Raw genomic sequence first — 16,054 nt, forward strand, 5'->3', positions numbered from 1 at the left:
ATATTATTATATATTTACTCGTATCTAATCCAATTCATAAAACAATCCAATTCATAAAATAATATTATTTTTTATATTAAAAATATTTTTTTTAATTTAAATATGAATCAAATCGGTCTGCTGTGTCTCACATATTTATACATGTGAGACAGTTACGAGACTTATTCATATTTCTAACCATAGAACTCAAATATTTAATTTTGTTTTATTCAAAAAAATTGTAATAAATATTAGTAAAAGGTTGTGTTTAGCCCAAATTTTTGAAGTCCAATGAAAATAAAAACACATCAGACATGAATGCCCAAATGTTGCTAAGTCCAGGAGAAATATAGTTGGACCTAAAAGAAACACAATGGAGAAGTTGATTCACAACGCATCATGGGTGATCGTGGAATATGGCTGGAACTGATCCGTGGAGTGTAACAAAAACAGAAAGAAGAATCAGAATAGGTACACAACGACAAACATTCAACAAAGTTTCTGCAAAATTCTCTCAATCATTAGTTTGTGTATTTTCAATTTCCAACAATCTATTTTCTTTAGATTTCGGCATATTCATCCAATTTTTTTGTAAAAATGTCATTCAAGTTCATAACAACGTAACNGAATCGAATCGAATCAAATTTTAAGAAATTTTCAGTATTCGAGCTCAAGCTCGAATCCAAATAAACATATTCGAAGCTCGATTCGAAACTCGAACTTTTATTATTTTCGATTCGAACTCGATTCGAACTGAGGCTCGAGTTCGAATTATATATATATATATATATATATATACTTAATAATATTTTATTTATTTTTCGACAATGGAGGGAGAGATCGAGGTGGACAAGAATTTCCCCTTATTTCACCGGAGAAAATCTGGCGGCGCCGCCAAGATATCACGACCCCCAAAACCCTCCTCGCCTGTTACCGCCGCCACAATTGAAGTACCAAAATCGTTCGAAAAAGAGTTAAACCCTGACCCAACTCCTGCCCACGTAACCTTCTCGGACCTTGGACTCGCCGAATGGGCTGTCAAGACCTGCAAGGAGCTGGGAATGAAGCGGCCTACTCCAGTCCAGCAGCATTGCGTTCCAAAAATCCTATCTGGCCAGGACGTCATGGGCCTTGCCCAGACCGGTAGCGGCAAGACGGCGGCTTTTGCGCTCCCGATTCTCCATCGTCTCGCCGAGGATCCATACGGGGTTTTCGCTCTGGTGGTGACTCCGACTCGGGAACTGGCGTACCAGTTGGCGGAGCAGTTCCGAGCCTTCGGTTCAGGTTTGGGCCTCCGAGTGGCGGTGGTTGTGGGCGGCATGGATATGATAAACCAGGCCAAAGCCCTAATCCAGAGGCCTCATGTGGTGATTGCTACTCCTGGCAGGATTAAGGTTCTCATTGAGCAAAATCCTGATGATATTCCTGCTGTTTTCTCCAAAGCCAAGGTTGTTAATCTTACTTCCTGGCCGTTAATTCTTTTAGTTTTTTTCCCCGGTTTCATAGTTAAATACTTCTTTTTATTGCTATTGATCTGTAATATTATCTTTTCCATGGAATTATAAATTATCTTACGGCTGAGATATATCATGAGTGCAAGGTATATCTGAATGGTAAGTTGATTTTTTGCAGTTTTTAGTTTTGGATGAAGCAGACAGAGTTTTGGGTGTTAACTTTGAAGCGGAATTGAGAGTTATTTTCCAGTGCTTGCCAAAGAATCGACAAACTTTACTATTTTCGGCTACCATGACGAGTAATTTGCAAACACTGCTCGAGCTTTCCGCAAATAAGGCTTATTTTTATGCTGCATATGAAGGGTTGAAGACTGTAGAATCTCTGAGACAGCAGTATATTTTTATTCCAAAGAATGTAAAGGATGTTTATTTGCTCCACGTATTAAAAAAAATGGAAGAAATGAGTGTTCGATCTGCCATAATTTTTGTCTCCACCTGCAGGTACTGTTTTCTTTTCTGTATCCGCGTGTTTTTAATTACCCGTGCTTTTAATGTGTTTCAGTTGCACATCTTGGAAAATGTAATAATTATTAGATTTAACATAGTCTAAAATGTGTGGAGTGAGATCCTTTGAACGGTATATTTTGGTGTGGATAACGAAAGACTTTGTCTAAGGATCTGCTGGATGCAATTTTTCATTCACAGCTTGCTAAATTGTCAGATATAGCCATTTATGGTCAAAGCTCTATGGATTAAGATGAATGTGTTTGTGCTAAAAATAAAAATTGGGCTGACATGGTAAGCCCATTAAATTCTTGAGAAGCCTAATATACGACGAGCCCATCAACTTTGGACAAACAATGATAATCAATGTTGCTGGGTAAAAAGTAGTCTGACCGGTTAACAGTTAGATCCTAACTTGCAAGGTGAGGAAGTGGGGGAAGTGGGGAGTTAAGTATCTTTCACCATCCAAATATGCAAGGGAGTAAACAGAGAGAGGGGACAACAAAATCATATAACTCTACAGCATCAACTCTGCAAATTTCAAGTTCATCGTTCAAGTCTTTTTAATTTTTTTATCATTCAAGCAGCTTTTTCTTATGTTTCCTACAATTTCCTTTTCATTTTATTAGGATTTCTCTTGATTTTGTATGTACTTAAATCATGTTAGGAATTTCCCTTCAATTTCCTGTGTTATTTGCATCATTTTCCTTTATTTTTAGTGAGTTTATATTTGCTCAGTTGATTAGAACTTATGGTCAAATTTGGTTCTTGTGTCGTTTGGCTTCAAGGAGTTCGATATTTTCACCCAAGTTTTGATGGTAACAGAATGAAATGACACAACTACTGAAGTTTGGATGGACTTTCATGAAATGGAAATGTAGACAGAAATAGGAGTCGCTATTATAACAGAAACCTTTTTTCCATTTAAGAATGTTGATTCGCAAAAAACGAATAAAATGTATTATGTGGTAAGTTGTGACGAGATTAGCTTTATTATATGGTGTTGGCCTCATTCTTGAATTGGCCTCTGCATTGATGTGTACTGTGGTTGAGCAGGAGTTGTGAACTTCTGAGTTTATTGCTGGAACAGCTTGAATTTGAAGTTGCAGCATTGCACTCTTTCAAATCCCAATCATCAAGGCTCTCTGCATTGCATAAATTTAAATCTGGTCGGGTCCCTTTATTAATAGCAACTGATGTAGCCAATCGCGGTTTGGATATTCCCACTGTAGATTTAGTCCTAAATTACGACGTTCCCAGGTATTTACCGCCTTATTTTTTACATTTAGTCGTGGACTTGTGGTGGCATTTCTCTTTATCAATAGTAGATGCCTCATTTCTATGTAGATATCCAGAAGATTACGTTCATCGAGTTGGGCGTACTGCCAGAGCAGGGAGAGGCGGCCTGGCTCTTAGCTTTATCACCCAGGTATGAATAATGAGATCCTTCTTTTAAATAAATTCTTTTTATATTAGTGTTACTTGTTCGGAGTGATGAATATCAGAGGCTTCTGGGTTTTGTTGGCATTGCTAACGATTTTAATATTATCGCAGAATGATGTAGATCTTGTGCATGAAATAGAAGCTGTTATAGGAAAACAGTTGGAGAAGTTTGAGTGCGAAGAAAAGGAAGTGCTCGAGGATAATATCACAAAGGTAAGAGCATATTACCATTTTTGAGTAAGTATTGCTATTTCAATCTTTGGAAATGTCTTCTCACTTCTGCTAGTTGTCTTCCAAATTGGTTGTGCTTTATTATTCAACGAGTGGTATTTCCAGAATCTGCCATGAGAACTAGGATGAAAATATATTGGCCGCTTTTTCAATTTCAGGTCTACAAGGCTAGACGGGTTGCAACAATGAGAATGATGGATGATGGCTTTGATGAAAAAGCCAAGGAGCGAAAAGCTCAGAAGTTAAAGTCATTAGCAGAGAAAGGCCTATTGAAGAAGAAGAAGAAGTGCAAGAAAAGAAAAAGGGAAAAGCCGAGTCAAGATTTAGCCAACATTAGAATGGACTAGATGTTACTTGCAGAAGGCATATTTTTTTTAAAGTATATGGGTTAGTTGACCGAGATTACTTGTTAGATGCATCGCAAGAGATTTGAGTGCTGAATATCGAGGATTGCCTAAAATTTGAAGGAAATAGTCACCTGACTAGAGCTGTCAAAGTATACCAAGTCACAGGTCGATCTCAGGCAATAGTTTTTTGGTATGACTCTCATTGAATTGACTTCATTTCACAGCCTAGTTCTGGCTTAATGGTTGGACTGTTGGAGTTAAAAAGTGTGTTCCATTTCAATTTTACAGAATTTTTTTTATATGATGTGCATTAATAGTAAGAATTTTATGTTCTTGTCCTTGGTGACTTGCTGTGATATGTGATTCGGAGAAAATTCTAAAAGATCACTCAGGGGCGTCCTTGTTATTCTACTTGAGACTTTATGACATGCAATTTTGGTTATAATGAATGAGTATGGATTCATTTATTTAATTTGCATGTGTGGTTCTTCCTCCAACATTTTTGCTGTCCTATCCAACCATTTTAAAGAAAACATGTCTATTAAAATATCAAGATTATTTTCTTTATAATGAATTTTCAGAAAATATGAAACAGAGACAGTAGGGGATTGGATTAATCCAGTTGCACTATTAATTTTTCCTTTAATCATACAGTGTAATATGTGAGAAGTTGATCCTACAAGGCATCAACATAAAATATCATTTTTTCCAATATAAAATTTACATTTTTGGATAGTGACGGTTCGAGTAAAGAATACTAGGTAATAGGTGTTAAGTCTCCCCCTCTCAAATGAAAAATGTCAACTTTTTGTTTTTCCCCTTTTGATTTACGTTGGAGCATCCATCTCCCTTTTGTTTCATAGACCGTGGATCTTGACAGAAATTTTATTTATATTTTTATTCAGCGATAAAATTCATATATATATTTTTTAAAAATTCTCATTTCTACAACCTTTCACCATCCAAATCATCTCACTTGATAAATTTTTTTATGTATTAAGGAGCGTTTCTTCTACTTTAAAAAAGAAATTATTAAATTTATAGATTACAAAGAAGTGCGAAAAAATAGGAGCAAATAATGTTCGAAAACAAAAGTGAAAAACTGATAATCAAAATTAAATAATATTTGCAAATAACTTTTAGATTTCAATTAAATTATACAAATATACAAAACTAATGTAGAATTTATATCTAAGAAACACACAAAACTAATTTTTTAAAATTACAAATGCTCTTTAAGTTCAAATTTTCTAAATTCTTATTGTAGATAATTGTATTCATGTTGCTGCTCGACTAGGCTACGATCACCCAACTGCTCCACTACGAAATTCAATAGAATATATATGTGAAATCGTATGCTATCAATGTCATAAAATTATGTCAATAATATTAGGCTGCGGATTCATTTCTTCGGAAAAAATAAGGTGATGTCATCGAATGCGTGACCAGATTGAAGTGCTAATCCCTTTCATGCTGCTCATATCAAATAATTGTAAATATTATTATATATTTACTCGTATCTAATCCAATTCATAAAACAATCCAATTCATAAAATAATATTATTTTTTATATTAAAAATATTTTTTTTAATTTAAATATGAATCAAATCGGTCTGCTGTGTCTCACATATTTATACATGTGAGACAGTTACGAGACTTATTCATATTTCTAACCATAGAACTCAAATATTTAATTTTGTTTTATTCAAAAAAATTGTAATAAATATTAGTAAAAGGTTGTGTTTAGCCCAAATTTTTGAAGTCCAATGAAAATAAAAACACATCAGACATGAATGCCCAAATGTTGCTAAGTCCAGGAGAAATATAGTTGGACCTAAAAGAAACACAATGGAGAAGTTGATTCACAACGCATCATGGGTGATCGTGGAATATGGCTGGAACTGATCCGTGGAGTGTAACAAAAACAGAAAGAAGAATCAGAATAGGTACACAACGACAAACATTCAACAAAGTTTCTGCAAAATTCTCTCAATCATTAGTTTGTGTATTTTCAATTTCCAACAATCTATTTTCTTTAGATTTCGGCATATTCATCCAATTTTTTTGTAAAAATGTCATTCAAGTTCATAACAACGTAACTAAATTTGATGTTGTTCATGAATTTTCTCTACAATTTCATTATATTCCTTAGTTTATATTGTAAGATCTAGAAATTTTAACGACGTAACCTGACTTCATGCAAATCTAGGATTTTGTTAAAATGTGTATTTAACTATTTTTAAAGCATTAAATGCATAACTATGACATGAATATGTCTTTTATTTCGTAGTTCATTAAGATTGCATGTTATAGGGCTTTTAGCGGTATTTCACGCTCAAACGAAGAACGAAGACCGGAGACAGTTAAGGATAAATGTTTTTATTAAATAATTATTTTAATTATTTAATATATGATGTAATTAATAGGAATTTTTGAAAATGGGTCTTTTAAAGGTATTTTTACGTCTCGAGCCGTGTTTTAAAACCGATATTCAATTTTTAACGAAACGGAGGACTTTTTGAGAATTCAGGTAATATTTTTGGAAACATACCAAACGAAATATTTCACAGGCGTGTTATTGGGCCTAATGGGCTTGTGATAGTAGACTTTTGGGCCAAGCCCACTTCACTCCAATATTCTAAGACATAGGCCCAAATATACACTACTTTTATTTCTTTTAAAAAACCCTCAAACCCTAACCCTCACATTCAGTCGCCCCTCCCTCGAAACATTGCAGCAACATTAGTTCACTTTTTGCTCGGTTTTTGTGTGAAAAATGCAGCCAAGGTCCTCCCCGTCCCTCCGGTATCCTTTCTACGCTTTGTCATGGAGATTTTCGAGCGTATATACGTAAAGACATGCCCTATACCTCTTTTCTTTCTCATCAATCACATCATGTTATGTGTTTTAAATTATTTTGCGTGGAAATTTATTGATATATTGATGTAAATCGGTTTGCACGATTTCTACACAAAAAGATGCATTTTTCATGACACGATGCTCACGTTTTTTTTTGGCTTGTGTGCAAGGGGGCTGCCAGATCTCGGTGTAGGGGCGGTGTTACATCTTGTTGGAAGGCGTCTAGGAGTGAAGATCGGTTTTGGGATCAATTCATGTAAGGGCCAATCGGGTTGTTTAGTGCTAGGGCTTGTTATGGCTAGATCGGGTGAAAGGGGTGAGAGCAGCGTGCATGGGCTCGGTCCAGGCCATGGTGCAGACCCTGTTGGGTCCGTGTCAAGGCTGGGAATGGTCCATGAGCCACTGGATTCAAGGCTAGAGTTGGTTTGAAAGTTATGTGGCAAGATATGTGCGACTTGGATGAGCCGAGCGATCCGACATGTAGAGGCTATAGGCGTGAGTTTGGTTAGTCCAGGAGGGAGCTCATGGCTCGGTCTTGGTCTTAGGATAGTTGGCTAAGGGCTGGTCACATTGGTTTCGGGTCTAGGGTCGAGATTTGGGAGGTAAGTGCATTAGGATTTGAATGTTATTGCGTGCAGAAAATTCCAGCAGCTGGTCGAGGGCTCAAGTCATGGCTTATGTTTGGACAAGTTTGGTTGAGTTTCGGGTTGATTCAGATTAAAACCGGGACCTCTGTCTAAGTTTTAAACGAATTATAAAAGTTAATGCATGGGCTCGAATTTACGTCTAAGATATATGGTTTAAAGTATTTTTTAAGGCGTTTTGATAGGTTTGGTTGGATTTGGGTCGAAAGTTTGAGGTCCAGGGGTAAAATGATCAATTAGGGTTTTCAGGGGCAAAATGGTCATTCTTCACTCGAGTCGAGTTAGCAGTCCTGGAAGTGCCCTTATAACTGTAATTTCATGTTTAAAAAGGATATATTATTTATGAATATGAATTTTTATGAAAAATCTGGAAAATACGTTGCATGCTTAGTTCTAAGAAAATGTATATATGAATGAATTTTATAAGTGGTGAACACGATGATATGTTTTTGAAGGAGGTGAGTTGGTTGTGATTAACACGAACACAAACATGTAAGGCCAAAGCTTAGTTGATGGGTAAAACTATCGCTGATGTCCCCGCCGCTGGGTACTGCGGTTATACGTAGATGGATCCATCGATTTATAGCTGATACAAAAGTCACAACTAATGATCTGAGTTCAATAGAGAAAAATGAACACGTATATGTTGATATATTATGACGTAATTTGATATGACTCGACACGTTTACGCTCATGTTTATGCTTTTAAGATTCATGAAACTTATTTTAATTACAGTACTTTTCACTATCGCATGATATGTATATGTACTTGCTATAACGGTTCAGGTGTGTTGAGTCTTTAGACTCACTAGGTGTGATTGATGCAGGTCAGCAGTTTGTTGATGAGGTGACTGGAGGTGCCGAGGACTGAGTGGATTGAGACGGGTGGTGCACTGGATAACCCGAGGACCTTGCATTTTTCCGCATATTATGATTCTGCTGTCATGAGTTTAAAGAAAATTTTAAATGTTTTTGCATCTTTTATACGTTGATGATTTGGTCAGAAGTTGACCTCCTTTTTAAACAGTAGACTAGGAGATTTGGTTGCATTTGAGATTTGTTAACTGCAGTTATTTTATTGAGTCGTGGGATGGTAATTGATATTGCTTGTTCCAAAATTTTCATGGATATATATGTAAGATTGGTTTCGGTCAAGTCCTTATTTATAAAAAAAAATTCTAGTAGTATTTTCGGTAGTAGACGTTACATATATTTTTCGCTTTGAAGCCATACTGAGGGAATTAGAACTAACAGTCGAATCGAGACACACAACATTTGACAAAGAAGTCGGATCATTTCATATTTGTTATGATTACGTGCCATGCACACCCCGTAAGTTTCGTGAGAAACAGGTTGTTTCTTTATTTTTTTAAAATTGGTCTTATGGTTTTTTTAATTTGTGTATCATTTGGTATTCATTTATATTTTAGATGACATATAAAAAAGGAAAAAATCCAAATATGAATTGTTAGGTCAATTTAAATTTTTTTTTTTAAAATTTAGGTAGTGACAAAATGATTGAGATGCAAATAGTAGAATTTTTATTTTAAAACTATTTTTATTGTACATAATATAGCAGGTCTCTTGTGAGACGGTCTCATGGATAAAATATAATAATTTTTATTTTTAAGCTATTTTATAGTACATAATATAGTAAGTCTCTTGTGAGACGGTCACATGAATAAAATATAGTAGGTCTCTTACGAGATGATCTAACTGATTTTTATCTATGATACAAGTCAATCTTGCCCATATTTACAATAATAAATAATGTTTTTGGCATAAAAATAATATTTTTTCGTGGGGTGACTAAGAAACTGTCGTACAAAATTGACTCGTGAGACCGTCTTACAAAATTTTTTGTGTAATATCATCAGCATGGATGGTTTTAAGGTGTCGATGACTCTCAATCTAAGAAACTTGTTTATAATTTGATTTTATATTAATCTTCGCAAAAAATTCTCTCCATCTTACCAAAATATTTTGTAAACAAAATTCATATCTTTTCATGACATGTAAGTCAATATTGTCAAAAATAAAAATTAAAACACTTTGATTTTCGAAATATATTTATCAATTAACAATATAATATTCAATTAGAGAAGAAAGAAATTATTTTAAAAAAGAGTAAAGATGATTTTTCAATAGAAATTATTTAATAATTAATTAAATTCTTTTAGAGAAAAAGAAGCAGATGACAATCTAGTATAAAAAGTGGATTATTGCCGACAATTAAGAAATTCGCCAAATAAATACTTCCAATAGAATTTCACCATGTGTCGTCCATGTTGTCCCACGCATATATTGTTAGGGGTGTCAATCGGGTCGGGTTTCGGGTCAACCCGCTATTTTTTTCCAACCCGAACCCGAAGCAACCCGAAAACCCCCAACCCGAATACGAACCCGTCTAACCCCACTCAACCCGTTTAACCCGCCTAATCCGAAATTTATTTATTTATTTATTTTTTTAAAAAAATTAATGAAAAAAATTCGAAAAAATAAAAAATAATAATAATATTTTAATTTAAACACATAATAATAAAATTTCTGATTTAAATTTGAAAGTTTAATTTTAGAAAATTAAAAGTATATTTACTAAATCAAATAAACAATTGTTAAAAAAATATATATACAAAATAAATATTAAATGATAAAATTTAACATATAAATATACAATAACTTTTGTTCAAACATACAATATATAAAAATATAAATAATATTTTCAAAAAAAAAGTTTTCGGGTCAACCCATGACCCAACCCGACCTGAAACCCGTCTACCTGGTACTAACCCGAATCCGCCCAACCTGAACCCGAAAAACCCCAACCCGAACCTGATTTTTTTCGTGTTGGGTCGTGTCGAGTTGACGGGTCGTGTTGCATTTTGACACCCATATATATTGTTGGATTATCGTTTTTCTCGTGTCGAAATCGCAGCAGAAATTTTAAAATTTTATTTTGACAATCAAAATATTTGGACAATTGTATGGTTTAAATTAAATAAACATACATACGATGTTTAGTAATATACCTTTAGTGAATAATTTTCACTTGGCTCCAACTACTCCGGTATAAACAGATGTAGCTCTTGTTGTATAATCCCTACGAACTTTCTGCAAAATTCTTCTTTTGATCTTCGAATCAGGTCCACGACTAGAACAAAAGTTCCTCTTCTAAATTGCACTAGAATTTTAGAAGATATTTTCGTTGGAGAACAAAATTCGAGAGACAGTTCAACCCCTTAATTTTATTCAAGGTGGCCGAAAATCTTGGAGAGATGAATGGGAGAGTTTTTTTCGAAAATTCACGGATAATGGAGGCTTGTTTTGAGGTTAGGGTTATGGCTCCATTACCTTAAAACAAAAGTCATAATCTAATTTCCATAATTCAAGATTTAGGTTCCATAATTAACATTAATAAGCTTGATTAATTAATTGGACTAGTCCAACTAGTTTAATTAATTAAATCAAAGTCCATTTAGAACTTTAATTATTTAGTATATTGAACTTGTACTTCTACTAGTCCATTAAACATACTTCTCATTATATTTAATTTAATATTTAATAAACTCAACTTTTGAGTTTAATAAATTAAATTCTCAAATTTTATAAATTCAACTATTTGAATTTATTCTCTCCAAATTTTAAATATCATAAACTCAACTCCTTAAATTGACTATGTCATAAATTCAACTCCTTGAATTTATTTTCTCAAAATTTAATTATCATAAATTCAACTCATTGAATTTACTATATCATAATTTTATATGAATTCAACTCCTTGAATTTATTCTCTCAACGAGAACAAATGATCAAGTGCTTGTGTGACCTTCAATGGCTCATGAATACAGCTAGCCGTGAGTTCACAACTCTTTGTGATTCAGAACATTTTCCTTCATCGGGCTTACCCTAATTTGCCTCATTTCATGCAACAACATTTGGTCATGAGAATGTCAGAAATAAATTTCTGATTAAACCCATCGAATCATGGTAAGAGCGTCTAGTAGTAACACCCCATGATTTCCTAGGTATCAATGATAGTGCCTGCAAGAACCAGTCGTTTATGATTAACGTACAGTACGATCCCTTCATCTCATATATCACGATCGAATCTACAACCATTGGTTCATCGAGGGTTGCATATTAAATTCGATAGCTATGTGATACAATCATGAAATATGCATAGTGTCATTAGATGTACAACTAGAGAACTCTTTCCCTAATGTACATCCCACACTCTGGCAAGAGATTTCATGCACTTTTATTTCGTTAGATCACTTAGAATATCTACACCCATAGATGAGCGGTGAATTCCCGACTACAATGCATTGGCTCCTACATATGTCGCAATTGCATCCAACCACGCCACCTTGTGATCCTCGCGGAGTCGGTAAACGAGTCAAATCACAATCTTAATATGCAGAGCCTCAGTATTGTCCCGGTTCTTAAGGACTAATCATGTACAATCACAACCACAGACTTTTTCTCTCGATGAATGATAACCACTTGGAAAGTTCGAGGGAGAGATGTTCAGTACAATCATCGTATGATTACCCATCTGCATGATTGGACATCTCTATGCCCTTATCATGAATCACGGTACACAATATCACAGATGTCAGTCTCAAGCTCAAGCAGACTTTATCCTTGTTTTTAGGCGGCTGAATCGACTAGAAATGAATTCAGAATATACAGTATTTACAAATGAGTTTCAAAATCGAATTATGATTCATTTGTATTAAAGTATAATAAAAAACTTTATCTATGCTGATTGCATGTGTATAGAGATAAAGTGAAATGAAACCATAAAAAGTTAAATTATATTAAAATAAAGATTGTTTATTACACTTGAGTCAATATATTCTCTAGCCAACTGTTGGCTTGCATGGAATCTACTCTAACGTATATAAGCCATCGGCACCACTTTTCGAGGGGAGTTTTCACTCTCGATACCAAAAACCATCACACAACAACTTTGCTCCTGCTTATTGTGTTTCTCTTCCTGCATTATCTACTGATAAAGTTCAGGTACAATTTCGTTCAATTGAGTAGTGATTTGTGCAACATCAATGTGGGTTTGCCCGTTGTATCATGGAAAATAGACGCCTGGTTGAAACCTCGGAGCACATACCAGAGGGGATGAATCTATTTTAATGAAACTGTACTTGCTACAGGCATCAGTTTGGTTTTGCTTTTCCTTAAGAGGTACTGATATTATAAGCAGTACACTTACTCTGGTTACAGCTTTACCTTTACGAGCTTGGTTCAACCATTCTGTTATTAGTAACTTTCGCTTACCCAAAAAATGTGGGAAAATGGAGAGCATGTTTGTCATCGTCGAGAGCAGTAGGGAGTTGCTCGGCGGGAACGAGATCGTCGGTGAACTGTCGTAGTGGAGGTTGAACATTAATGAGTCCCGATTGCCCGATTGCGGATCTGACCAGCGTCAGTCCTTCAGTCTCCCGGGTGATATGAATCTGGCCGGGCATGACGTGCTAAATATTGTGATTCGAAGCTCGAAATAATTCGGCATGCATAGCAATGGAGTTGGAAGACATTTCAATATTATTAAAGTGCTAAATTAGGAAGAGGATGCCAAATCAAGACTACGGACCTGAGAGCTCTGCGCTAGGGCGGTAAAACTTCGCGTCCGAGCGCGTGTTTGGCGCCCGAGCGTTAAAATGTCGCGCCCGAGCGCCATAGTCACTGTCCAGGTGGTGAATTCCAGAACACTCGACACCCGAGCGGTAACATCTTACCGCCCGAGCGCGCCCTGACCAGAAGACCCCGCGCCCGAATCTCGCGCCCGAGCGCGCCGCCTTGTGGGAAAACCTAATTTAGACTCCTAGTTAATTTAGGTAACTAGATTTTGATATCTTTTAAGTTTGTAAATATTATATACACGAATTTTATTCATTGTAATTAATGAACATTGAGTTTTATTCATATTGATTGAGTTTTCTCTCAAATTTCAAAGCTTGGCTTTGTATTCACCTTTGTGTGTTTCTCAAATCAAACTTATCAAAGTTTAATACTTTGTGGCATTTGTCGATTGTTCTTCTATCGGGTTGTCAAAGACGAGTTCTTTGAACGTTCGTTTGAATTTCTATTATTATCTTCGTTAATATTTGTTTCTAAATTCTTCGTAATTTAGATGTGAATATCACAACCTTACTAGTTCAAAAAGATCGGGACAACACAACCGTTTCTTTGTTTCATCGAATCGAGGTCGTGACTCCGTTTTTCAGTGCGTTTGCTTTTCGTGATCGAAGAATCGAAAAAAGAACCTTCAAAGAACTCGTATTTGACAACTCGAGTGAAGAACAATCGATAAACGCCACAAAGTATTAAACTTTGATAAGTTTGATTTGAGAAACACACAAAGGTGTATACAAAGCCAAGCTTTGAAATTTGAGAGAAAACTCAATCAATATGATTAAAACTCAAAAGTTAATTACAATGAATAAAATTCGTGTATATATTATTTACAACCCTAAAAAATAACAAAATCTAGTTACCTAAATTAACTAGGAGTCCAAATTAGCTTTTCTCGCAAGGCGATGCGCTTGGGCGCGAGATTCTACCGCTCGGGCGCGGGGTCTTCTAGTCTGGGCACGCTCGGGCGGTAAGATGTTACCGCTCGGACGCCGAGTGTTCTGGAATTCTCCACCTGGACAGTGACTGTGGCTCTCGGGTGCGACATTTTACCGCTCGGGTGCCAGGCACGCACTCGGGCGCGAAGTTTTACCGCCCTAGCGCGGATCTCTCGGGTCCGTAGTCTTGATTTGGCATCTTCTTCCTAATTTAGCACTTGAATAACATTGAAATGTCTTCCAAGTTCATTGCTATGCATGCCGAATTCTTTGGAGCTTCGAATCACAAGATTTAGCACGTCATGTTTGGCCAGATTCATATCACCGCGCTTCATCCGAAATAAAAGTATGTCTGCTAATTATTTGTGTATGCATGTAATGTTACTAATGTGGGTGAGTAGATGCATGTATACGTAACCCTCGGCAGGAGAGATTGAGAATTTGGGTGAGGAGCGTCTCACGATTCCTAGGTAGGGGAGACACATGAAATTTGAATCTTTGGAAATGTTATATCACTTATATATAGATTTTTTTTATTTTCCATGTTTTTATGTTTGAGTAGTTGCAGCAAATTTTTTTACATACAATTCGGTTCTTATGTGTGGTCTGTATTTTTTCTATCTTTTTATTTTTATTGTTACCAATGTATTATTTTTTAATTACTCTGATATTTGCTATCGATCAGTTGCCATTAACGTCATTTAGTGAATGTACAAGTTTTCTTGGATTTTCAAGAAAGATTTGTCTTCTTAAATTATGGGAAAATGTTTTTTCGGTCAAGTAACTTTATCATTTTTGGGTTTTGGTCCACTAAATTTTTAATTTTTTTAATCTTGATGCACTATCTTTTCTTTTTTCGCTACTTTGGTCCATTTTCTATTTAGCTGGCCAATTTCCGCCTGAAAAAGCTAATTAGGCGGTGGCTGGAGCTTATGTGGCTTGATAATTGAGGATCTCTTGATTTTTTTGACACTTAATCTCCTAGTCATTTTTTCCATAATTTTTATTGTATTTACATGTCCAATTCATTAAAAAAATGAGGGAAAAAGGACAATTCATTTCCATCCAAATCTCTCCATACCCAATAATCCATGTATGTGTGTGCCCCATTTAACCCAAATAAAATAAGAGAGAAACCAAACAACATAGAGAAGAAGAAAGCTCAATTGCAGTTCGGAGAAAAATATCTTCTATTTCTGGTACTGGTTCAATGCATTGTAATTGTGAGAAACGAGCTCATTTGCGTACCTCGTGGACAAATGACAATCCCGGAAGAAGGTTTCATGGATGCCAAAATTGGAAGTTAAATTTTTCTTCATTCGAGCATTTCTTCATGGATGCGTACTTTGTGGGAAACGAACTCAGTTTTCTGCATGTTTACCAGTTTATGTTTTTTGTGCAGAGAGGGGGCCGAAATTTTTTTGTTTGGGAGGATAAACCTATGTGCTATAGGGCTATGTCAATTATTCCAAGTTTAAAAAGAAAACTATCTTCTTTGGAAGATGAATACGAGAAGCTGGCCAAGGAGAACAAAAAATTGAAAAGTTATCTTGTGTTATCGTTGTTTCTTCTTGGTTTTGTAGTTGTTTTAGCTTTGTTTATGATTTTTTAGATGTATAAGTGGAGGTGGTTAATAGTTATCTATAAGTATGAGAATTTTGGGAGCTTGTTTTGTATTGTTTGTATTTTGACTACATTTATGCAAAACAATGTCAAGTATTATTGTTCCTAGATATAACGAGACAGACAACATAGAGAAGAAGAATGCGTCTTTCAAGCCGAAACTCGCTACTTTTGACCCACTGAAATTTAATGAATTTTCTTGCATGAGTTACTATACAACTAATTCACTCTGTGGCTTAGACATATTTTTCCCAACTTTCGGAAAGAAAGAGGTACATTTTAGTACGTGATGTTCTAATATTATAATTGTATTATTCAGTTTACTGAGTTGGTTTTAACTTAACCATACACTGGACAATATTTATGAAACCAGGAATCGA

The 16,054-nt window shown here is 35.2% G+C and overlaps 1 protein-coding gene across 1 annotated transcript; it reads left to right on the forward strand.

The window, feature by feature from the left end:
* Nucleotides 1–802: 802 nt before the first annotated feature.
* LOC140976827 (DEAD-box ATP-dependent RNA helicase 36-like) lies at nucleotides 803–4,374 on the forward strand. Its single transcript, XM_073441173.1, has 6 exons — nucleotides 803–1,427; nucleotides 1,612–1,934; nucleotides 2,994–3,197; nucleotides 3,285–3,366; nucleotides 3,492–3,593; nucleotides 3,770–4,374. The coding sequence occupies exons 1-6, from the start codon at nucleotides 807–809 to the stop codon at nucleotides 3,956–3,958; spliced, it is 1,521 nt and encodes a 506-aa protein (XP_073297274.1). The 5' UTR covers nucleotides 803–806; the 3' UTR covers nucleotides 3,959–4,374.
* Nucleotides 4,375–16,054: the final 11,680 nt, after the last annotated feature.

This window comes from Primulina huaijiensis, chromosome 5 (assembly GCF_012295235.1).
Source record: "Primulina huaijiensis isolate GDHJ02 chromosome 5, ASM1229523v2, whole genome shotgun sequence".
Classification (NCBI taxonomy): Eukaryota; Viridiplantae; Streptophyta; class Magnoliopsida; order Lamiales; family Gesneriaceae; genus Primulina; species Primulina huaijiensis.